We start from the raw sequence: 24,429 nt of genomic DNA on the forward strand, positions 1-24,429 counted from the left end.
TTCCCCTGAGCCATTCTCCAGCAGCCCACAACCTAGTGTGAGCCCTTTGACCACAAATTTCGACAGCCCACATCCTGAGTGGGTCATTCAGCTGCTGAGCTAATCGTTGGTCTGCTACTGTGGGCACCTTTCCTGTTGGGTCTTCTCCTTCTCAACAGGTGGAGGGGGTGTTCCCCCATTTCCAGTGTCTGTGCTCATTCGCAGCGCCCACAGAGTCTGCAACCACCTAGCGCTACTCTGACAAAGACATCTGGGGCGCAGAGCTCCGTACTTGTAGGATGCCTAAAAACGCCGTCAGCTCTTCTAATAGGCTGTTTAAAGCCTAGGTGGAGCCATCAACATCATGATTGGCAGTAGGAGCCTGCAGAACAGTGCTGTGTCTCCACTTTCTGCTCTCCCGTGTCCAGACCACCAGCAAATGCTCCTGTTACAGCAGCTCGGGAGGCACCGTCAAATTAATCTGGATGTGAGAAAATAGTTGATACCAGAACCTGTATGAAGAATATAGTAACCTAATCTCGATGAATCTTATACAATAATTTATTATTCATGGATGGTATCTATAAACAGAGCACAAATATGAAAATGAAAGCTGGTTAATATGCAATGATGGTCTGGGTTATTTGTGAGTCATTTTAAATTAATTTAAATTAGTGGATCTAGCATGAGGTTGATTTTATTTTATTTCTTTTAGCAAGTGAGAGACTTAATTGAAAATTAAATTATTTGTAAAATTGTTAATTATTAGACTATAGGTTTACATGCTTATGTTCTCAGGTGAGATTCCAGGATGGCCATGTGCATTCACTTTTTATTATTCAACTCTTCCGTACTTGATCCTTTACTCGCGTTGCTTCTCTCAGATTTCTTGTGCAATGAAGATTGTGTCCATTGTGCCACATACCTGTTTGCTATGCTGTGACTCTCCAAGGAGGTAGGGGCAAGGGAGGGTTCTCGTGATAACTTATCCTGCAGTAGACTGCAGGGACACCTCTCTACAATTACACTTGTCTTCCCTCATGAGAAAGGGCACGATTGCAACTCCTGCGCTGTCTACATGGTTTTTCATGGTTTTTCTCCAGGGGTTCCAGTTTCCTCCCACCGTTCAGAAACGTACAGGGGGTGTAGGTTAATTGGGGGTAAAGTTGGGTTGCACGGACTTGTGGGCTGAAATAGCTGTCATTGTGCTGTATGTCTAAATTAAATAAAATTTGTGATCAAATAAACTCATGCCAGTTGACCTTCTCCATCTTGTAGGGATTTGCCTGCTTCAGAGACCAGTTGTTGGATCGCACCTTGGGTTCTTCATGTTTTCTTCATTCCTTTTCTAGTGGCGGTGTTTCTCTTGCCATTGTCGTTTTGAACTAACTTGATGGAGATGACAGTCAAGTTAGTTAGTGGTCAATCCGTCAGTCTTGAGCTCCCAATATGGATATAGACAGCCTTTTATTCTTCATTCAGCTGAACATATAGTTTAACTAAAGACAATGAGTGGATAGAAATTGCAGCCATGAGGCGTTGTACTTGTGCGTCTGACAAAAGAGTTTTGATTCCATCAGATCTATGTTCCAAAGCATTCATCAGTGTTGAAACTAGTTTCCCATGGTCTTTTCCTACCAATTGCACCTTTTCAGGATTTTTTTTTTCTTTTTCAATTCTGGTTTAATGCCCGATGGAATTCAGGTTAGGGGTTGCTGAGCATTGGACTGGAGTTTCCCTTTTGACCTCGCCTATTACTCTCAAGGTCGAGCCCTGGTAGATTGCTCACCTCTTCAATGTTTATTAAATTCATCACCAGAATGTGAACTTCACATTCCTCATTACCGTCAAACTGAAGAGGAGGCATATCTGTGGATTACACATCAGACTGGGTAAAGACAATAGAGTTTCATTCTTCATTGAACCAGATGGGCATTACAAAATCCAGTCATTTTGTAATTTTAAGTGCTATTTTTTTTTCATTAATATTTTTGAAATTAGTTATATTCCCAGCTCCTGTAGTGGGATCCAGACCCACGGCTACGGATGCTGTCAGCATCTTGACCACAATGCTACTTTGTTTTCACGTAATGATAGCTCAATAAGGTTAGAGGGCAGGGGATAGTTGGACTGAGAGTGAAAGCAGTATGGCTAAAGATTGAAAGTGAGAAGTGTTATGGTTCAGGGAAGATGCTGGGAAGATGCATCCCTGTTATATTTTGGTCCCCCGGGGGACGTTCTCCACAAATAACGTTCTATCTGAAAATGAGCACCAGGAATTGAGCACACAATCAGTACCGTCGCACTGGTTGAGGAAGAATTCCCAATATAAGTTTGCATCCACAACCTCAGACTCAAGATTTAAAATGTTAACCACATCAGTACAAGACAAAGCAAAGCGAATCAGGGGAAATGAAATTAAGCACAAGCCAAGGTAGTACTTTGCATGCATGTGGCAGTGAGATTCATTATGCTGACTGGACAATAGGTAGAAGACAAATTAGGCCATGACACATTATGAGCCCTGAGGATGTATGGTTAGTGATTATTTTATTTCTGTATTCTACTATTTAAAGGGTTGTTTATAATCCTATCACTGTTACTGACAAGAAAATCTGCAGTTACTGATTTATAATTTCTGCCTCCTTTATCAACAAGAGTCTGACATCTGCAGAGGGGTAGAAAGAAAGGGGAGGGGGAGAAGGAAGAAAATGGGATGAACAGATTTTGATGGGAATGTGGGGAAAATTAAATGGGATTAGTGGAAATGAGTATTCCAGGCAACTTGTTTCTGTGCTGAAGCATACTAAAGTCCTGAATTTCAAGACTGGATGCATCTTGTCTGTGGAAAAAGCAACAATTAGCATTTCAGGACTGAGACATGAAATATCATTGGAACTGAGAAGAGAAAAGCTCAGCGGCAGAGAAATGTAGATGGTGGGAGGGGAGAGCAATGGGTGAACGAAGAAGGTAGGGTTAAATAATGTGATATTCAAAAACCTTTGTCCGTGCAAGGTTGTATAGTGTGGTCTACTGGGACATCCCCAGCAGGCAGGTAAGCAAGAGGATAGATGGCTGGCAAAACTGGCCAGTCTTCATGAAAACAGGAAAAGCAATTTATCTAAAGTCAGAGAATGAATGTGACCAGACTCAAGATGAGGTTTTGATCCTTGAGCTTGCCTTGGGCTTTGCTGTAAACATGCAGAAGGCCAGAAAGATCAATGTGGGTTTGGGATTATGAATTAAAAGGCAGGCAACTGGAAGTTTGGTAACCTTCCACCAGTTTTATTTATTAGCAGGGCATTGGGTCTTTTTCAGAAAGATGCTGTGATATAATTTACATCCATCTAAGCATTGGTTTAATGCCTCAACTAAAACATGCCACCTTTTTTTAGCACAGGATTTTGTGCCAAATATTGAAAAGGGATGAACCGAAACATGATGATTCAGGAATGTGTACTATTCATTGAGACCCATTCGGCACAATGGTGCAGAGCAGAGTAAGCGAAAATAAAGAATGCTTGGAAATGCTCTGCAGATCATGGATGCTACCTGAAATGCTGAATGTCTTTATTTCAGGTTTTTATTATTTACAAAAAAAAGAGAATGATGCATAATTCCTTGAAAGTAACGTCACGGGTAAATAGGGTCGTGAAGAGAGCTGTCATCACATTGGCCCCCTTGAATCAAAATACTGAATACAAGAGTTGGGATGTTATGTAGAAATTGTATAAGACAGTGGTGAGGCCAAATTTGGAATACAGATATTCCCCGAATTAGGACCGAAGAATAGGTTGTATCTCGAACTGGATGTAAGTTGGAATTTTGTCTGCGTACGTGGAGAATCGAAGTCTTAAAGCAAATTTTTTAATCAAATATTTGTTCGTCGTAGATTTGACAATAACAACTTAAAGCTTCCTGCATTTGTCATTCAACCTTGGTGAATCCTTCCATGTCCTGGTCCAAACTTACATTTTTATTCGCCGTCCCAGGGTCTGTAGGCTGGGTTCAGTCATCTTGATTCCTGTTTGCATGCGCGAGCCTTCAGGTTGCTGCATGCATGGTGGGTTCGGGTATTGGAGTTCAGCTGGCATATGCGCAAGAGTTAAGCGCCCTGACAGTATTGAATTTGCACTCATAACTCTCGCACATGCGCCATCCGAACTCCAATACGTGAACCCACCGCATATGCATCAACCGAAGACTCACGTGTGAACATAAGATGGCTGTGCCCAGCCTAAGGATCCTGGGATGCAGACTAACAAAGTATGCACATTTTGGCTCTTGCATGCCCTGCATCCCTGTTATAGTTTGTAAAATACAACAGAAACCACGTAAATTTTAGATTTTTTTGGTTTTTTTTAAATTCAGTCGTTTGTGCAGATAGATGTAAGTTGCATAGGTCACAAGTCGGGGAGTGGCTGTACAGCACTTTTGGTCACCTACCTACAAGAGAGATATCAATAAGGTTAAAATAGCACAGAGGATGTTTCTGGGACTTGAGGAGCTAAGTAATTAATAGGGTCGGATAAGGTTGAATACATTAGGACTTTACTCCCAAGAGCATTGAAGAATGAAGGGAAATTTGATAGAGGCATACAAAATTATGAGAGGTGTAGATGGGATAAATGCAATCAGCCCTTTTCCACTGATGTTGGGTGAGGCAATAAGCAGATGACATGGATTTAGGGTGAGAGATGATATGTTATGGGTGACACAGTTCGCGTAGCAATTAGCACCACACTATATTACAGTGTTCAAATCAGGTTCTGACTGCAATGAGTTTTTATGTTCTCCCCGTGTCTGCGTGCATTTCCTCCGGCTACTCTGGTTTTCTCCCACCCTTCGAAACGTACTGGGGTTGTAGGTTAATTTGGTTTAATTGGACCTGTTACCGTGCTGTATCTCCAAATGTGGAACAGATGCAAACGGAAGAGGTATATAAGAAAAGGTATATAAGAAAAATTTGGGTAGGTACATGGATGGGAGGGGTTTGGTGGGCTGTGGTTTGGGTGCAGTTCCTTGGAACTGGAAAAATAGTTTGGATGGGCCAAAGGGCCTCTTTGTGTGTGATAGTATTCTATGGTTCTCTGTTGGTTTGCAGTCAAAAAGAAGTCTTTAGAACTTTATTTTACCAATGTTGTATTTTTTGGAATTTGGTAGTCCATTTCTGCAACCTCTGGAAATCTGTGCCGATTTGGCTGGATAATTTGTTTTGGAGAATTAAGAATAGCCTTGATTCTTCATCTTTTGCTGAGCTACAAGTCTAAAATAAATCATTATGTAGTGGCAGATGTACATTTTGGAATCTGAACAGAGGCTACTCTTTCCTCCAAACTCTAGATCAAAGGCCATGAAGTCAACTTTCAAATTGCAGCTGAGAAAGCGGAATTTGTTAGGCACAGGTGGTGCTGTGTTTTCATTTAGTTTCTTTTAAAAAAAAAACCTCGGATAGCATGAGAAAACCTTGTGGTTGTCTTTTGAATAGGTTCATTAAACAGCTTTTTATTCTTCATTTGTTTGCAGATGTAAGATTTTCAGGGAAGCAGGTTGTGTAGTCAGCATATTAGAGTCAGAGAGATTCAGAATGAAAATGGGCCTTTTCACCCACAAAGTGAAGTTGTTTGCAAGCATTGAGGAGTAGTGCATTAACTCTTTGGTTAAAAATACATCATTTTATGCCTAAATAAACAACTCAAGCAATTAAGATGAAAACTGTAAACATTAATGATGCTTTATCAAATGAGTCTTGGATGTCAGAGGTTCAAGATAATTTTTGAGTTTTATGCACTAAATAATATTGCCATTTTAGACTAACCATCGTCAACCTTTTTTTTGGCTGTGGACCCCTTAGGACTCTGTTCAGTTTATAGGCTGCAGTCAAGTTTCGTTGGTTTCTTCCTTACTTCTCTACTACCAACGACATTTCAAACACACTAAAAAAAAGTTCATGATTTCTTCCCATCACTCGCCCCCCCCCCCCCCCCCATTAAAAGTACTGTGGTCCCCGTTGAGAATGGCTGTTTTAGACGTCAGAATAAGAAAAGATTTGTGCATGTTATACGTTTTTCATTATAAACCAAATCAGCTTGCACAAAAGATGCTTTACAAGTGCGGTGACGTTGTGTTAGGTGATGTTAGTTATGGCAACTGTTAGATTGCTTTGTGTACTGCAACACTTCACAAGAGGCATTGCAATAAATCACAAAATCCTTATTTATTCCAAGGGCTCCCTGTAATAAGATAAGCAAACGAATGAATTGATAATGCACTGGAGATGCCCACATTACACTGGACAAGAACTTTTTTTAAAAAGGTTTGCTTCCTAAAGAAAATTTGGGGATTATGACAGACAACTTCAAGATGAACACAAAGAAAATTTCAGATTTGCTAAATCACGTAGGAAGTTGGAGATACGTTAAATTAACTTTTATTGAATTGAGCCTGTTTAATTCAACTGACCTAAAAATGTTTTGCCGCTGATTTTCGTTTGTACTCAACAACTGATGCCTCTCATGTCAGTGGCCAACAATAGTCGGTTAGCGCTGATGCCCTGGTAACACTTTTCCACGGTCACAAAATGTCCTGGTGAAACCTTCACCATGTCTGTCACTGATCAGCAGGGAAAATGTCCAAGTGCAAATTCAGAAAATTAATTTTCAATTACTTGTTGCACTTTATGGTTTTGTATGCTTGAAGTAGACTTAAAATATTGACAGGAAATCACAAAATAGGTTATATCTAAAAAATTTTGGTATGTGGTAGGAGCATTTTAAAGCGATTTTCATGATCAGTAGCCCAAAATCCATAAAATACATCGAAAAATGTTCTGGAAGCAAAATCGTTGTTGTCCAGTATTATTAGCATCTGCAGACTTTGGATTCTCAACTCAAATATGTAAAAATTCCCCCTTTTTTTTAATAAACAGTTTATATAATGTATAGACTCTAACCATGGTTTGATTTCTCAGATACTATATACAAACAGAGCTAAAGCTTTTAATTACACCAAGATCTAGTTTCTATTATGAGGCTATTGAATAAATACCCTGGCACATGAGAGTGAAGATGTTAATATCAACACCATTGTTTAACAGAAGCTTATTGTCCACAAGTCTTTGTTTGAATTTGCTGCTATTTTAAAGCAAGGAAATCAGTGAAAATCAAGGATGCTAGAAGTTCAAATTCAAGTTTATTGTCCCAAAATGTTGTTTTGCAAGCAGATCAATTCAACATCACATAGACACGAGAGAGAGAGAGAGAGAGAGAGAGAGAGAGAGAGAACAGATGCTAGAATCTGGAGCAACTCACAGTCTACTGGGGATACTCAGCAGGTTGAACAACATCATTGGGAGAAAATGAATTGTCAATATTTCGGACCAGAACCCTTCATGAGATCTTAGGGTTTAGAGAAGAGCACGTTTGATATAATGACCGTTGCATCAACGTCAGTGGAACAGGAAGTCATTGGAGATATTTACCCCAGGAACTTAAAGCCGCCTTAGCACCATTGATGCAGACCAGAGAATGAACTCCACCCCTCCTCTAGAAGTCTACGACGAGCTCCTTGATTGTTCTAACATTGAGGGAGAGATTGTGTCGTGGAACTATGCCACTAGTTCCACTATCTCCCTTCTGTGCTACGATTCAGTTTGTTGTGAGAGATCCTGCCTGTGACCATGCTGTCAAATACAAATTTAAAGATGGAGTTGGAGAAGTGTTTGAGTGTAGTCATGAGTGTACAGAGGGTACAGTAGAGCCTTGTGGGGACCCGCTGTGGAAGATGACTGTTGAGGAGGTGCTGTCTCCAATGCTCACTAATTCCAGGCTGCTCGATAGAAAGTTATGGATCTGATTGCCGAGTGGGGTGCAGAGGCCAAGATGTAGTCTTGGCAGGAGTTTGTTGAAGAAGGAGTTACAATCATGTAGGAGCTGTAGGTCATATCATGGTATGAAGATCATTAAACTTCAAATACTCGGCTTTGTTACGATCAACACAGACCACGACAAAATGCTGCAGTTACAAAATCAAAATACAAGATGAGATATTGAATAGAAATAGGCAGTAGTTTAATGTGAAGAAAGGAATTAAGGGTTAATTTAATCTCATCAGGGCTAGTTCTGAAAAAGGGGTCCATACCACTGTTAGGAGAGATTTAAAAGATAGATGGCATGGGTTAAGGGTGAAAGGGGGAAAGTTTAAAAGAAACATTAAGGGGAAATTCTTTGCACAGAATAGTGGGAGTGTGAATGAGCTGCCACCTAAATTAGTAAAAGCAGGCTCAATTGTGACATTTAAGAAAATGTTGGGCAGGAACATAGATGGGATAGATATGGGGGGGTATGGTCTGGTTGCATGTCAGTGTGACAAGGCAGAATAATAGTTCAACACAAACTAGAAGGGCCTGTTTCTGTGCTGTAGTGTTCTATGATCATTGAAGGATTAATTCCACCTTCCTCTCTCCATAGTGCTACCCCACATATTGAATATTTTCAGAATTTGTTATGTTAATTGCAGAATATGGACACGGGAAAATATCCAGAAAATAGCAATGAATTTTATTAAGATTAAAAGCTGGTGCTGAGAGGTAAGGGGTTCTGCAGCCTGGAGAAAGTCACCATCGGTCTTTGTCACCATTTTGAATATCATGGTCTGGTATGGAAACACCCAGTACCCCTGAGCTTAAAGCCCTGCAGCAGGTAATGGAGAGAGCCCAGGAAAAACCCTCCCTACCATCGAGAACATCTGCAGGGACCACTACAATCATTAAGGATCCACAACACCCAGCACTCGCTGCTACCATCAAGGAAGAAGGCGTAGGTGTCACGAGACTCGCACCACCAGGTTCAGGAACAGCTGCTCCCCCTCCGCCATCAGACTCCCTAACAACAAACTCAATCATTTATGGGCTCTTACTTTTGCACTTTATTGATTGTTTATTCCTCTCTGTATTGAACAGTCAAGTTTGTACACATTGTGTACAGTGTTTTTTTCACAACCAATAAGTAGTAATTCTGCTTTGCCCGTAGGAAAAAAGAATCTCAGGGTTGCATGTGATGTCATGTACAATATGTACTCTGACAATAAATCTGAAAACTGAATTTGAAGAATTGTATCTATTTTGGCTCTTTGAATAGAGTACTCCAAAAGTAGCAACATAATCTTCCAGCTTCTGCTCACATTTTGTTTTTATCTTTTTCATTAAATTTGAGATGTTTGACAAGAACTGTTGTATCAAAAATGTGGTTCCCCCCCCCCCCCCCCCCCCAGCAACCCTTGGTATAAATGTAATTCTCCTTATCTTTCTCATCCGAGGAATCTTCACATCTAAAGGAAATACTTGGGCCTTGTGTCCACGTGTCAGAGCAAAAGCATTGATCATTGGGCCAATTAAATTGGATCTTTTGTCTCCCTGCATTCCTAAGTGGTCTTATCATACTGAAAAATTCCCTTCTCATTGTTTGACCAAGCACTAGATGGACTGAGAAAGCATCAACTTTGATGATTGAATTGCCAATATGAAATAGTTCTTCCTCTTTTATCTCTGTTAAGAGTGTTTTCATCTCTTCACACAGCAGCCATTGCCAAATGCAAGCTCTGTGAGCGTTGCAATGTATTGAAATAAAACCACATGTGGCAGATACCTTTTACATCTTAGATGCTGGGGTGCATGTGGAACCTGTCCGCTCATAAATTCAGCCTTTTTGTTCCTCCTCTAATGCTTCCTGAATGACCTTGTTATTGTTTGTTGCTCATTCTCAAATAAGACTGTGGCATCTAGTCTTTATCGTTGTAATGTGTGTGAACATAATAATAAAATGAATGACATAAAGTGAATAAGCACACTGCTGTAGTCCTCTTGGACCTGATGCTATCTATCATGGCTGTAATGTCCTTGAATTGGCTACAAAAATTTAAGATCTCCTTTGTGGTTATTACAACTTGCAGTAAAAGGCAGCTTTATCCATACTGGCCATTATGGATGTCACAGCAACTGAATGCAATTCATTTCCAAGCAAATTTTCTAATGAACTTATTACAGTTTAGACTGATTAAAGAACATTTGCTGATGAGGACTAGAATGTGAAGAGAATGGCACTGATTCCCGAATCCCAGCAATGAGTACTTTAATAGGCGTCCAAAGTGGCAATTGCTTTATGCATATATTCGTAATAGCTCCTACTAACCTAGCAAGAGCAGTAACTTCAGTGTTTGATTTTTGAGAAGACTCGATATGCTGCAATTTTTCTCCCTGGAGCTTTGGATCTGAGTGTGGGATGGGGGAACTTCATCGACATTATTGAAATCATGAGGGCCATCAGTAAGGTAATAGTCATAGCCTTTTAATTAATCGAGTTTACATTATGAGGCTATTAGATTTAAGGTGAAAGGGACCTGAAGGCCTCCTTTTTCACATTGAGGGTGGTGGGTAAAAGCGGAACAATTGTAATGTTTAAATAAAAACATTTAGACAGATACATTGATAGGAAGGGTTTAGAGAGTATTGGCCAAATGCAGACAAATGGGGCTATCTTGGGTAAACAATTTGGTTGGAGTGGACAAGTTGGGCCAAAGGGCCTTTTCCATGCTGTATGACTCCAAGACATGGGAGCAGAAATAGGCTATTCAGCCCACAAGTGTCTGCGCTCTGCTATTTAACCATGAACTGATCTATTTTCCCACTTAGCCCCACTGCCTGCCCTTTTCCCCATAACCTTTGATGCTCTGGCTAATCAAGAACTTATCAATCTTAAATTATATGTTATTTTTTCTAATGGAATACATTTATTTATTTCTATGTACCATTGTTGTATTCTCAAGTTGTCTTCTAATTTCCAGGTTGACATAATACATTTTTTTGCTACAGCTAGGGCTATCATAATAAATCTTTTCTGTGCTCCATCCAAATCGAGTCCAAATTCTTTATTTTTTATATTACTTAGAAGGAAGATCTCTGGGTTTTTTTGGTATATTGTTTTTTGTGATTTTATTTAATATCTGGTTTAGATCTTCCCAAAATTTTTCCACTTTCTCACATGCCCAAATTGCATGTATTGTTGTTCCCGTTTCCTTTTTACAATGAAAACATCTGTCTGATACTGTTGGGTCCCATTTATTTAACTTTTGGGGTGTGATCTATAGCCTGTGTAACCAATTATATTGTATCATGCGTAACCTCGTGTTTATTGTATTTCTCATGGTTCTGGAGCACAGCTTTTCTCATGTTTCATTCTCTATCTTTATGATTTAATTTAAGAAATAACATCACAATATTCGAACAAATATGGGAACCATACATGAAATACAATAGAGAAATCCTACCATGAACCTCCACCACCTAAAATGACAGAAGGAGAAGACAACAAAATGAACTGACTCAGTATATAAAAGTAAAAGATAAAAATTTCTTGTTTATTTTATTAAGTGACGACATTGTTTAACAGATTTAATGTATCTTATAGATTGAACAATGAATAAATGGGAAGGGGGGAGAGGGAGGGAGGGAAGAGAGGGGGGGAAAAGGGGGAGAAAATGGCACTGTATATATTCAAGAGAAAAATGTCTGTATGTATTTTGGTCAATATGGTTTATTGTGTTAAAAAAAAGAACTTATCAATCTCTGCCTCAATGACGTGGCCTCCACAACCATCTGTAGCAACAAATTCCACAGATGCTGCCATCCTCTGGATAAAGAAATTCCTCTGCATCTCTGTCCTAAGTGGATACCCTTCAATCCTGAAATTGTCTGTTTTGTCCTATTGTCTGTTATCCTATTATCCTACATTATCTATGCATCAGATATTAGCATTGACACTACTGTCTTTTTCCTCTCAACTAGAACCTACACTTTTCTATACCAAACAAGGTTTTGATTCACTTCTATCTGAAATCCTGAAAGCTCTCTGTACTTCTAAGATGCTCAATTTTTGGAAAGAAGCCATTGCTCTGTTTCCCGTACCTTTTGGTTACAAGCCTCTTCAGGCTGCAGAAAGCCTTTAAATCCCACCGCAGTGTGCTAGCTCTTGCTTCTGCTCGACGTGTGATCTCCCAATCGGATAGAATTCCTGTGCACAGATGGTGTCCCATTTATTAAACTTAGGCTCGGAGACAATAGGTCATGCAAATAATGCAGTACCCCTCTTATATTGTCTCACTTGCATTTGTTTTTTCACATAGTTCATGGGAGTTAATGAATGATTCTTAATGTAGCCTTCTTAAAAGGAATGTTGACAGCTACAATTGCTGACCACATAGGTTTTGTCTGATTCATTTAGTGAAAATTGATCCAGAATCCTGATAACATTAGGTGGAGAAACAGAAATTGCTAGTTTAAAACAAAAGTAGAATGGTGGAAGAACTCGGTGGGTCAAGTAGCACCTGTGGAGGCAAAACCTTTAAGTTGATATTTCTGATCAGGACTCTGTGGAATTTTAGGTTTTCATGAGCGGCACGGTTGGCGTCGTGTTTACAGCACCAGCGATCGGGACAGTGGTTCGAATCCCGCGCTGTCTGTAAGGAGTTTGTACGTTCTCCGTGTCTACGTTGGCTTTCCCTGGGAGCTCCAATTTCCTCCCGCTGTTCGAAACGTACTGGGGCGGGGGGGGGGGGGGTCAATAAACAATAGGCAATAGATGCTGGAGTCGACCAATCGGCCCGTCGAGCCAGCACTGCCATTTTTCAGATCATGGCTGATCATTCTCTGTCAGTAATCATCGCTGCCTTATCCCCATAACCCTTAAATCCTAAGAGCCTTATCTAACTCCCTTTTGAACATATCTAGTGAATTTGCCCCTACCACCCTCTGCGGCAAAGCAATCCACAGATTCACACTTCTCTGGGTACAAAAATTTCTCCTCATCTCCATCCCAAAGGGCCTTCCCTATATTCTTAAACTATCCCCTCTAGTCCTAGTCTCTCCCAACATTGGGAACATTTAATCCGAATTCACCCTGTCTAGCTCCTTGATAATCTTATATACCTCAATCATGTTTCCCCTCATCCTTCTAAACTCCATCGCATATAAGCCCAGTTTTTCCAACCTTTCAGCGTATGTCAATGCTGCCATCCCGGGAACCAACCTTGTAAATCTGCACTGCACTCGCTCTATAACAATTATGTCCTTCCTCAAATTTGGGAACCAGAAATGGATGCAATATTCCAGGTGAGGTCTCACCAGGGCCCTGTACAACTGCAGGAGGGCATCTCTGCTCCGATACTCCAATCCCCTCTTTAAGAAAGCCAACATGCCATTAGCCCTCTTCACCACTTGCTGAACCTGCATGCTAGCTTTTAGTGACTGGTGAACGAGTACACCCAGATCCCTTTGCACTACTCCACTCCCTAGCTTTACTCCATTTAAATAATACTCTGCTCTCTTATTACTGCCTCCAAAATGGATAACCTCACATTTGCTCACATTGAACTTCATCTTCCATTCATTCATCCACCCACTCCCCCAACCTGTCCAAGTCCCTCTGCATTTTCCTGACATCCTCCTCACACTTTACACTGCCACCCAGTTTAGTATCATCTGCAAATTTGCTCATGTTGTTAATAATCCCTTCATCCAAATCATTTACATAAATGATAAACAACTGAGGACCCAACACTGAGCCCTGCGGGACCCCACTCGTCACATCCTGCCATCCTGAAAATGAAAATGACCTGTTTATCCAAACCCTTTGTTTCCTATTTCTTAACCAATTTTCTATCCATGTCAGCACCTTACCCCCAATACCATGCTCTTTGATTTTGCCTACTAGCCTCCTGTGCGGGACCTTATCAAAGGCTTTCAGGAAGCCCAGGTACACTACATCCACTAGCCCTCCCGAGTCCACCCTCTTTGTCACATCTTCGAAAAATTCCAGAAGGTTAGTTAAGCATGATTTTCCCTTAAGGAAGCCATGCTGACCAGCTCTGATACTATTATTACTGCCCAAGTGTCCTGCTATTTCTCCTTTTATGATAGATTCCAATATCTTCCCCACCACTGATGTCAGGCTGAACAGTCTATAATTTCCTGCTTTCTCTCTCCTTCCCTTCTTAAAAAGCGGCACTACATCAACCACTCTCCAATCCACAGGCTCCTCTCCCGAATCTATGGAACTTTGGAAGATGTTGACCAGTGCCTCCACAATTTCCAGAGCAACCTCTCTAAGCACCCTGGGATGCAGGCCCTGGGACATATCAACCCTCAGTCCTAACAATTTACCCATAACCACCTGCTTCTGGATCTGGATATCCATCAGATCCCCCATTTCCTTAGGAAATTTCACCATCCCTAGATACTATATGACCTCTACCTCCTATCTGACAATTACCTGTATCCTCCTTGGTGAAGACAGATGCAAAGTAGGTTGATTAGGTGTAAATTGGGCAGCAATAACTCGTGGGCCTGTTACCGTGCTGTACACCTAAATTTAATTTAAATTTAAATTGGTACCCTTAAGACTGATTTGCAATTTAAAGTCTTGATTAAACTTTTGTACTAAAGTTAGTGTAATGGTTATAAATTTAATGGTTGGGCAACTTCATTGAAATGTAGAAGCCTAATAATAGTTAAACAATAAAAGAAAGTGGATGTAGCACATTTGGAGAAATACATTTCTGCTCCTTTAATGAATTGTGACTTGTACACAAGATAAACTTCACGCGTCCTTTTCTTACTAGTTCTCTGTAAGATTTTGCACCTTGAGTTTAAAAAAGTAAATTGTATCTCCAAAAGTTTTACAACCATAAAATTTTTATTTGTGATTTTTGTTTTATTACATCATCTCTTCACCCATCAAAGTCAGCACCTCTGAATCTGCCTCGTCAACATCAGTTGGACAACTCTGCTCCGACCTTCATTATCTGTTGTGGGTTTAGAATAGAAATGTACTCGGACAGTACAGAGACAGACCCGTCAGCCCATCTAGTTTACGCCATTGTCCTGCACCTGGACCATATCCCTCCCATCCATGTACCTATCCAAATGTTTCTTAAATGTCAAAATCAAGCCCACATTCACACTTCATCTGGCAGCTCATTTCACACTCTCACCCCTTTCTGCATGAAGAAGTTCCCCTAAACACCTCGCCTTTCACCCTCTAGTTCTTGTCTCACCTAACCTCAATGGAAAAGGCCTGCTTGTATTTACTCTTATCCTCTTGTATATCTCCATTTAAACAATGCTTCCACCAAGATGACTGGTTTCCTTAGAATATTGCCAGTATTCCAACATTCTCTCTGACTCATCCTTAATCTGATGTGGAAGCAGGCCATTCATCCAATCAAATCTCTTCCTGCTCCCATTAGTTCCATTCCTCCACCTCTTGTTTCTTTGGAAGTCAGCCCGCACCTCTGGAATTAAATCAGACTACAAAAGAACACACAGCAAAAATGCATGCAGGTTTTATTATAAATGTTCAATTCATATTCGGGATGACTAGTCAGGAGATGTCTCAAGCAGACATCTTTCTGTAGTCTCAGCTCTCACTTCAAAGATACACTTGGTGGCTTCTGTATTTATACAATTTCAAATGAGTAAGGGGAAGAACGACCCTCACTCAATGTTACATCATTCTATATATAAAAAAATGATTTCCCAGCCCTGATGCCTGGCTTTTTGTTGTTTACTTTTGATAAGACAAAATAGAATGTGTAACGGTCTGAGATTGCCCCGAAAAATACAAAATGAATGATGTTATGCTAATTTCATTTTTGCTTTTCATTGTATCTGACCTTGCAGGGTTCTGCACAATCAGTGCCTATCCTCAAAGCAGGTTTGCAAGGTCATATTTGCAGCTGTCTAACTGTTTTCAGCCATCTTATGTCATACTAAAGGTTTGTCAGCCATCTTGTGTTAAAAGCTAAAGCTTTAGCATTGAGATACGTCAAAAGCATTAAAATATAAGTGAGATATAAATTATTCTTCTACATTTCCCTGTCGCCCTGAAACAACTCTCACATGCTCATCACTCCTCTTTCATTCTTAATTGAGGAATTATGTACAGCAGCCAGTTGACCTATCAATGGACCATTGGCATTGGGAGGTCACCAGAGCACCTGGTCACAGGAAGAATGTGCAAACTCCACACAGACAGCACCTAAGGATCAGATGCAGGTCCTTGGAGCTGTGAAGGAACATTGCTAATTCCTGCACACAGACACTGTCAGAGAGATAACAGATGTAGATCTGCCATACAATGTTTTATTATAGCACAGATTCCTGTTGGTTCAGTCCTCCCTTTTCATTTACACTACATTACTTAATCAACTATATTCTTGTTTGACAGGTTAAAAGTGTCTTCAACATGACAGCAAAAGAAGGGAGGAAGAGGTCAATCAGTGCTCTGGTTGTGGTTGGAAATGGCAATGGAGCTGCAGGTGAGTTCTGCATTTGCAAAGTTATGTAAATGTGGAGAAACCAACTATGGTCAGTATATAAGGAGGAAGAGAGTAGCAAAAGAAAGAACGACTCATTTTAGGGTCCAAAGGGATGATCTATATGTCGATGAGGCCAAGGTGAATATTTCTCATCTGTATTCACCAAGAAAGACTAAGGGGACAGTGTATTCAAAGAGCAATATCTGGATAATCTGGAACAAGTAAGCACTGAGAGAAAAGAAGTGTTAGAAGTTATGGGATCCATGATATCCTCAAGCCCAAATAAGGCATATCACAAGTTGCTACAAAGAGCAAAGAAGAAGATGCTGGCTGGAGCCTTGACAATTTAAAAAAGATCTTTGATAGATATAGGTAAGGTGGAAAAGACTGGATGATATCTAATATTGTTCAGTCAGGAGGGATGTTGAGTTGGAAAGTCATGGTGAAGTCGTTTAAGATGTTGGTGAGGCCAAATTTGGAATAATACGTGCAGTTTTGGTCACTAACTACAGGAAAGATATCATTAAGAAAAGGTTTACGAGGATTGTGTAATGAGCTGCCAGCTGAAGTGGTAAATGCAGGCTCAATGTTAACATTTATGAAAAATTTGGGCAGGTACGTGGATGGGAGGGGTATAGAGGGATGTGGGCTGGATGTAGGTCACTGGGACTAGGCAGAATAATAGTTGGAATAGACTATAAGGATCGAAGAGTCTGTTTCTGTGCTGTAATGTTCTGTGGTTCCTTTATTAAAGAAGGGCTGCAGGGATAAGCCAGGTAGTTATAGGCTGGTAAACCTTATGACAAAGATGGGGAAATTATTGGTGAAAATCCAAAAGACTATGACTTACATACATATGGAAAGATAGGGGCTGAAATAGTCAATGTAGCATTGTGAGGAGGAAATTATGTCTCACAAATTTGACTGAATTTTCTGAGGAAGTAAATAAAAAGAATGATAAAATGGAGGGTGTTAGGTGTTGTCTATATGGACTTCAGTAAGGCAAGCGTCCCCATAGTTGGCTGGTCTAGAAGTCATGGAATCCAAGGACATTTGGCTGATTAGGTCGAAAATTGGCTTGGTGATAGGGTGCCATGACAACAGTGAAAAGATGTTTTTCCCATCAAAGACTGTGACCAGCACTGTACCACAGGAATCAGTGCTGGGATTCTTGTTGTTTGAGTGATATATTAACTTGGCTGTAAAAGGTATTATTCATAAGTTTGTCAACACAGATGTTAGTGGCGTGGATCAGATTATTTAAGGCTACGATAAGTTATGGATAACCACTGCTGCTTTTTCGCATTGTTCCTACATATTGTCCAGCAGCTGGGACCCCATGGGCGCAGAGGTCATCCCTCTTCCAGCTGTCCTGCTCTTCATCTCCTCGACCCTAGGCACAGATCCCTCAAAGGCTGCAGCCTGGTGGGGGCTTTCGGCTGCCAAGCCTGAGATCAAGGTGGCACCTGCCTTATCCAACTGTCTTTGCACTATTTGATTCAATTAAGATTTCTCCTATCTCCAGTGGAAATTATGCTTCCCACGGCCTTTTGAAATGAACATTATTCACTTAAAACAAAAAATGCTTGAAAATAAATTCTATAACAAAGCAATTATACATAGCTTCTATATCTGGATAAAACTTGGTACTATGTATGGGATTAACATTTGGGACATAACGGCTCGTTTTGCACATGTACGCAATTTATTTCATAGACCATTATGCTTCATGGATTTGTTTTTTTGATCCATTTGAGGTCTGGTTGGAAAATTTTGAAGTTATTCAAAAAATTATCCCTGTGAGCTCTAATTTAACTGTGTCGCCAAAACAAATACATTCTTCTACCTTAAGAAGTTCTTTTCGAGCAAACACACAGGAGACTACGATGCAGGAATCTGAAGCCAAGCATATTCTGCTGGAGGAACTCAGCAGGTCGAGCAAGCTCAGTTGGAGAAAAACAATCTCAATTTATTGTCAAGAACAAGTCACGAAATTTGTTGTTTTGTGGTTGCATCACTGTGCAAACATTCATACAAAACCACCTACAACAGTAAATAAAAATAGTGCACACAGAGTCAAAATAAGGCAGTGTCTTTGGTTCATTGATCATTCAGGAATCTGATGGCAGCGGGGGAAAAACTATCCTTGTGCTGCCTAGCGTGTGCCTTTAGGCTCTTGTACCTTTTCCCAGTGGTAGCAGAGTAAAGAGGGCATGCCCTGGGTGGTGGGGGTCCTTGAGAATAGAGGCCGCTTTCTTAAGCCACCACCTCTTATAGGTGTCCTCAATGGATTGAAGTCTAGAGCCCATGATGTCACAGGCCAAGTTAACAACCCTAATGTGTGTGGCCTGTGTGCCAGCAACCAGCCAGGATGCTCTCCACGGTACACCTGTAGAAGTTTTCAAGTGTCTTAGGTGATATACCGAATCTCCTCAAATGCCTCACAAAGTATAGCCGTTGGAGAGCCTTCTTCATCGACGTGGAGGCTCCAGGACAGATCCTCGGAGATGTTCACACCCAGGAATTTGAAGTTCTTGATCCTTTCCACAACTGAGCCCTTGATGGGGACTGGATCGTGTTCTCTTGACTTCCTCCTGAAGTCCACAATCATCTCCTTGGTTTTGCTAATGTTGAGCGCAAGATTATTGACATGACACCACTTAACAAGCTGATCTATCTCCCTCCTGGATGCTTTCCCATTTCTATTTGTGATTCTGCCGACAACTGTGGTGTCATCGGCAAATTTGTAGATAGCATTGGAATTGTGTCTGGCCACACAGTCAGGGGTGTATAGCAAGAAAGGGCAGTGGGCTAAGCATTCTTGAGGTGCGCCTGAGTTGATCATCAGTGAGGAGGAGACATTTTTACCAATTCATACTAACTGTGGTCTTCCGATGAGGAAGTCAAGGATCTAGTTGCAGAGGCCCAGGGTTTGTAGCTTCTTGACCAGCACTGAGGGAATAATGGTGTTTAAGGGTGAGCTGTAGTCTCTGAAGAGCAACCGTATGCATAAGTTGCTGATTTCGAGGTGATCCAGAGCTGAGGGGAGAGCCAGCGATATTGTGTCTGCAGTGGAGCGATTGTGTCGATAGGTAAATTGCAGTGGGTCCAGGCCTCTGCTTAGGTATATGTTAATTCTGGCCACAACCAGCCTCTCAAAGCATTTCATCACAGTAGAAGTTAGTGCTACTAGGTGGTCGTCATTGAGACAGCTCACACTACTCTTCTTGGGAACTGGGATGATTGATGCCTTTTTGAAGCAGGTGGGAAACTCTCACTGCAGGAATGAGAGGTTTAAAATGTCCAAGAACACTCCGTCTAGTTGGTTGGCACATATTTTCAGTACCCTGCCAGGTATGCCATCAAAACCTAACACCTTGTGAAGGTTCAACGTCTTAGAATGATGTACTGATGTCATTGAATGGCCAATGTTCAAGCCAAAAATCTTCATCAGGACCGAGTAAAGTACAGGGGCAGTATAAAGAGGACAGGGTGAGAGGAGTGACACTCCACAGCATTGGCCAACCAGGCAGAGGGGGAATATAATGGCCAGAGGCAGAAGACAGGCACATGACAGACAAATGGAGCGAGAGGCAAGAGAAACAAACAGGACAGGTGGAGGAAGACAATTGTAAGCAGCTTTCAGATTTATTGTCAGAGTATTTAAATTTCATCACATACAACCCTGAGATCCCATTTTCTGCGGGTGTGGCAGAATTACCACTAATCAGTAGCGCAAAAAATAAACTGCAAACAGCGTAGAACATTGAAGCAAACAAAGAACTGTCAACAGATAATAAATGTAAACAAACTGTGCAATAGCGAGAACAAAGAAAATCAATAACATGCACAAGTAAGAGATCTTAAATGAGTCTCTGACCATTTTTTCCACTGGTACCCCAATTAATTGGCTGTGCAGTGTCCCAGGATATTAAGCCGTTTGTGCTATTTTCACTGGCCACCTTTAACTGGGGCACTGAGTGCTTTCCTCTGAACACAACTCATCCCTGGGATCAGAGAATCTACCTTTGAATGGAATGGAATGGTTGGAATTTGTCCTTTTTCCACTGATTTAATCAACCGTGTCTGCCTGTCCCGCGTCGGACTTGTCAGCCACAAACTTGTCGGCCTGCAGCTGACGTGGACATTACTCCTCCATAAATCTTCGTCCGCGAAGCAAAGCCAAAGAATCAGGACCCCGGCATCAACTAAAGCCGGGGATATAAGTAGGGATAGAGGCCGTCAATCCCCAGCAAGATTTGACTCCGGCATACTGATTCTTTTCCTTTTCCACTGGACCCTTAACCGGTTAATTCCCCGTTAATTCCTGGGACGGGGTGCCAGTGGAAAAGGGGCTTCTGATTGAGTTTGTCATTGAGGAGTCTGATAGTGGAGTGGTAGCAGCTGTTACTGAACCTAGTGGTGTGTGTTTTGTGGCACCTAAACCTCTTTCCTGATGACAGCAGCAAGAACAGAGCCTGTGGTGTGGGTCTTTGATGATTCCTGCTGTGCTCCGACGACAGTGTTCCCTGTAGATATACTCAATAGTAGGGAGGGTTTTGCCTGTGATGTCTTTGGTTGTGTTCACTACATTTTGGAGAGGTTTTTGCTCAGGACTAATGGTGTTCCCATACCAGACCGTGATGTAGCCGGTCAGCACACTTTCCTCCACATTTATGTAGAAATTTGCTAGGGTTTCTGGTGTCATACCCAACCTCCGCAAGCTCCTGAGGAAGTAGAGGCACTGATGCCATTGGTGTGTTGGGTCCAGGAAAGATCCTCTGAGATAGTGACTCTTAAGAACTTAAATTTGATCACCCTCTCCACCTCTGATCCCCCAATGATCACTGGATTATGTACCTCTGGCTTTCCTGAAGTCAGCAAATCAGCTCCTTAGTTTTGGTGACATTGAGTGCAAGGTTATTGCTGGTGCCCCATTCAGCCAGGTTTTCAGTCTCCGACGTGTAATGCTGATTCATCCCCTTACTTTATACAACCCACTACCGTGGTATTTTCAGCAAATTTGTATATGGTGTTATTGTCAAACTGAGTTACACTGTCGTAGGTGTAAAATGAGTGGAGCAGAGAGCTAAGACCAGGAAGTGCCAGTTGATGACGTAGACAAAGATGATGTGGTCACACAATAATCATGGCTTTTATTAACAGAAACTTATGGTACAATAATGAAAGACAATGGGTGCCTACACAGTTATACCCAAGGGGAGTGTCCTTAACAGTAGAGATAATGCACAGCCAATGTTAGTACAGCAAGGCTCGTCAGAGGAGACAGGCAACTTGGCAGACATTCACCACAGTCTGACCCCAGCAGCAGAAGAGTTAAAATCAAAATGACATCTGCTAGGAAAGACTGAATAAAGCAATACATGGATACCATGTTTGGCCTTGAGAATACTCTAACAGCCAAAACACACCAGTATCTAGCAAGCAATTGAAATATAATGAGATATTTTATGAATATGTCAGCCCATCAGGTTGTATACGAATTCTGGTGCTTCATCTCAAAACAGGTGACTCCTTTGCAACCCCGGGAACTGGTTCAGGTCCTGGGTCAGTAGTGTGGGAAGGACTGACTTCTAGACCCGCTCCAGAATCGCCAGCGTGAGGCAGTGGAGCCTCAGCCTGGCCATCTGAAAGCTTACTAAGGGTCACAGGCTCGGGGGGTGAGTCTAACCTCTCAGGCTCACTCTGAATAGGGGTGCGAGGAAGGGGCAAATGAGGCGGGGCCAGATCTCTTAGGGGTACAATGTCAGTAATCCAGTCTGGGAATTTAACATGAGCGTAGTTGGGGTTAGTATGCAGTAGCTGAACTGGTTGGACTAGGGGGTCTGTTTTACACGACCGAGTGTGGCTCTTCAGCAGCACGGTTCCAGGCTCAGATAAACAGACTGGTCAGTCCATCACAGTTCCTGATTTCCTAGGAAAGGAAAACATACCTTCATGAGGTGTTTGATTTGTTGCAGTACACAATAAAGACCGAATAGAATGTAGTGCCTCAGGCAGCACCTCCTACCACCAGGTAACAAGGTAACCATGTGTTTTTAAAGCAAAATTAAAAATCTTCCAGTCTGTAGCATTAGCCCTTTCGACCTGCCCATTGCTCTGCGGGTTGTAGTTCGTGGTATGACTGGTGGCAATCCCCTTTCGTAGCAGGGCTCGCCGCAGTTCAGCGTTCATGAATGGGAAAACCAAAAATGCTGAAAATTCTGTCAAGTGACTTAATGACAGATACTGACGAGACTTCATGGCAGGGTATTGCAAAGGGATACCTGGAATATTCGTCAATTACAGAAACAACAATTTTGTTGTTGAAAGGTAACGGCCCTTTAAAATCTAAGCTAATCCTCTCAAAAGGTCGGGTTGCCTTGATGAGAGTGGCCTCTGGAGCTTTGAAGTACTGCGGTTTACATTCTGCACAAACAGGACACCTTTTAGTCAGTTTCCTGACTTCTTCCAGAGAGTAAGGAAGATTGTTAGCCCTTATGTAGTGGAAGAATCTCGTGACTCCTGGGTGGCGCAGTCTGCTATGGATCTCTTTTAGCCCCTCCAGCTGAGCACCAGCAGCAGATCGTGACAATGCGTCAGAGGGATCATTTAACCTGCCCGGTCTGTACTGGATCTCATAATTATAAGTTGAGAGTTCTATTCACCAGCGTGCCACCTTATCATTCTTGATTTTGCTTTTGTGTTTAGTACTGAACATGTAGGCTACAGATTTCTGATCAGTGACAAGAGTAAATTTTCTGCCAGCTAGAAAGTGTCTCCAGTAGCGAACAGCTTCAATAATAGCCTGGGCTTCTTTTTCAATGGCAGGATGTTTAAGTTCAGGTCCGCGTAACGTGCGGGAGAAGAATGCCACAGGTCTGCCCTTTTGATTAAGGGTTCCAGCCAAGGCACAATCTGAGGCATCAGTTTCCACTTGGAATGGGACATCCTCGTCAATGGACGAGAGTGCGGCTTTAGCAATATCAACTTTAATTCTTTCAAAAGCCTTCAAGGCCATTGGAGAGAGAAAGGAAAAGGTTTAGTGTCAAAAAGATTTCGTGCCTCCGTGGCGTGATCCCAAACCCATTTGCAGTAGTAGGAAAAGAATCCCATACACCTTTTAAGGACTTTTGCTGAGTCCGGGGGTGGTAACTTTAAGGGGGGCCATTCTTTCTGGGTCGGGGCGGATTTCACCCTTACAGATAATATAGCCCAGAATGGGTAGCTCTGTTGCGTTGAACACACATTTGCCCTCGTTAAATGTAAGGTTGAGTTCTTTAGCTGTTGCTAAAATTTCTTTAAGTTGTTGTCGTGCTCAGCCTGTGTTTTCCCACAGATAGTGACATTATCCAGATAGGGAAACGTACCCTGTAACTCATACATCCTAACAATCTTATCCATTTCCCTCTGAAACACTGACACACCATTAGTGACCCCAAAAGATACCCTTTTAAACTGGTATAACCCCTAATCAGCCTCAAAAGCCGTATAGGGCCATTCCCTTTTCTTAATGGGGATTTAGTGATAAGCTGCTTTGAGGTCGATAGTGGAGTACACCTTGTATTGTGCTATCTGATTAATCATTTCATTGATGCGTGGCAGGGGGTAGGCATCCAGGTTAGTGTAACCGTTGATTGTCTGGCTGTAGTCAATGGCCAGTCTTCTCTTAGTGTGATTTTTCACAACTACCACTTGGGCCCACTCCGGTCTCTTACTAGGTTCAAATACTCCCTCTTTAAGCAGCCTCTGGGTCTCCGCTTTGATAAATTTACGATCCTCTTTGCTGTAAAGATGGCTCTTAGTGGCAATTGGCTGACACTCAGGATGAATCACTGAAAAGGGAAGGAGCTTTGATCTTTAATGCGGACAGACTGCAGTAACTAGCGCGGGGGCTGATAAGTGTAGGTAGTGGCCCACCAAAATTTAACACTACACTGTTCATCTGAGATTGAATATCTAACCCCAGTAACACGGGGGCGCAGAGCTCCGGCATAATAAAGAGCCAAACTTCAGCAAGGCAATGTCCCTGCAAATTTAAAGTAACTTTACACTTGTCCCGTACAATTTTTGTAAGTTCAT

At 41.7% G+C, this 24,429-nt stretch overlaps 1 protein-coding gene across 1 annotated transcript in view; it reads left to right on the forward strand.

Moving 5' to 3' along the window:
* The window catches only part of mrps5 (mitochondrial ribosomal protein S5), a 168,019-nt gene that overhangs the window by 120,221 nt on the left and 23,369 nt on the right, over positions 1–24,429 (forward strand). Inside the window, exon 6 of the mRNA XM_069887654.1 lies at positions 16,257–16,347. Within this exon, the coding sequence (XP_069743755.1) occupies positions 16,257–16,347 (91 nt within the window). The remainder of the gene's footprint in view (positions 1–16,256; positions 16,348–24,429) is intronic.

This window comes from Narcine bancroftii, chromosome 6 (assembly GCF_036971445.1).
Source record: "Narcine bancroftii isolate sNarBan1 chromosome 6, sNarBan1.hap1, whole genome shotgun sequence".
Taxonomy (NCBI): Eukaryota; Metazoa; Chordata; class Chondrichthyes; order Torpediniformes; family Narcinidae; genus Narcine; species Narcine bancroftii.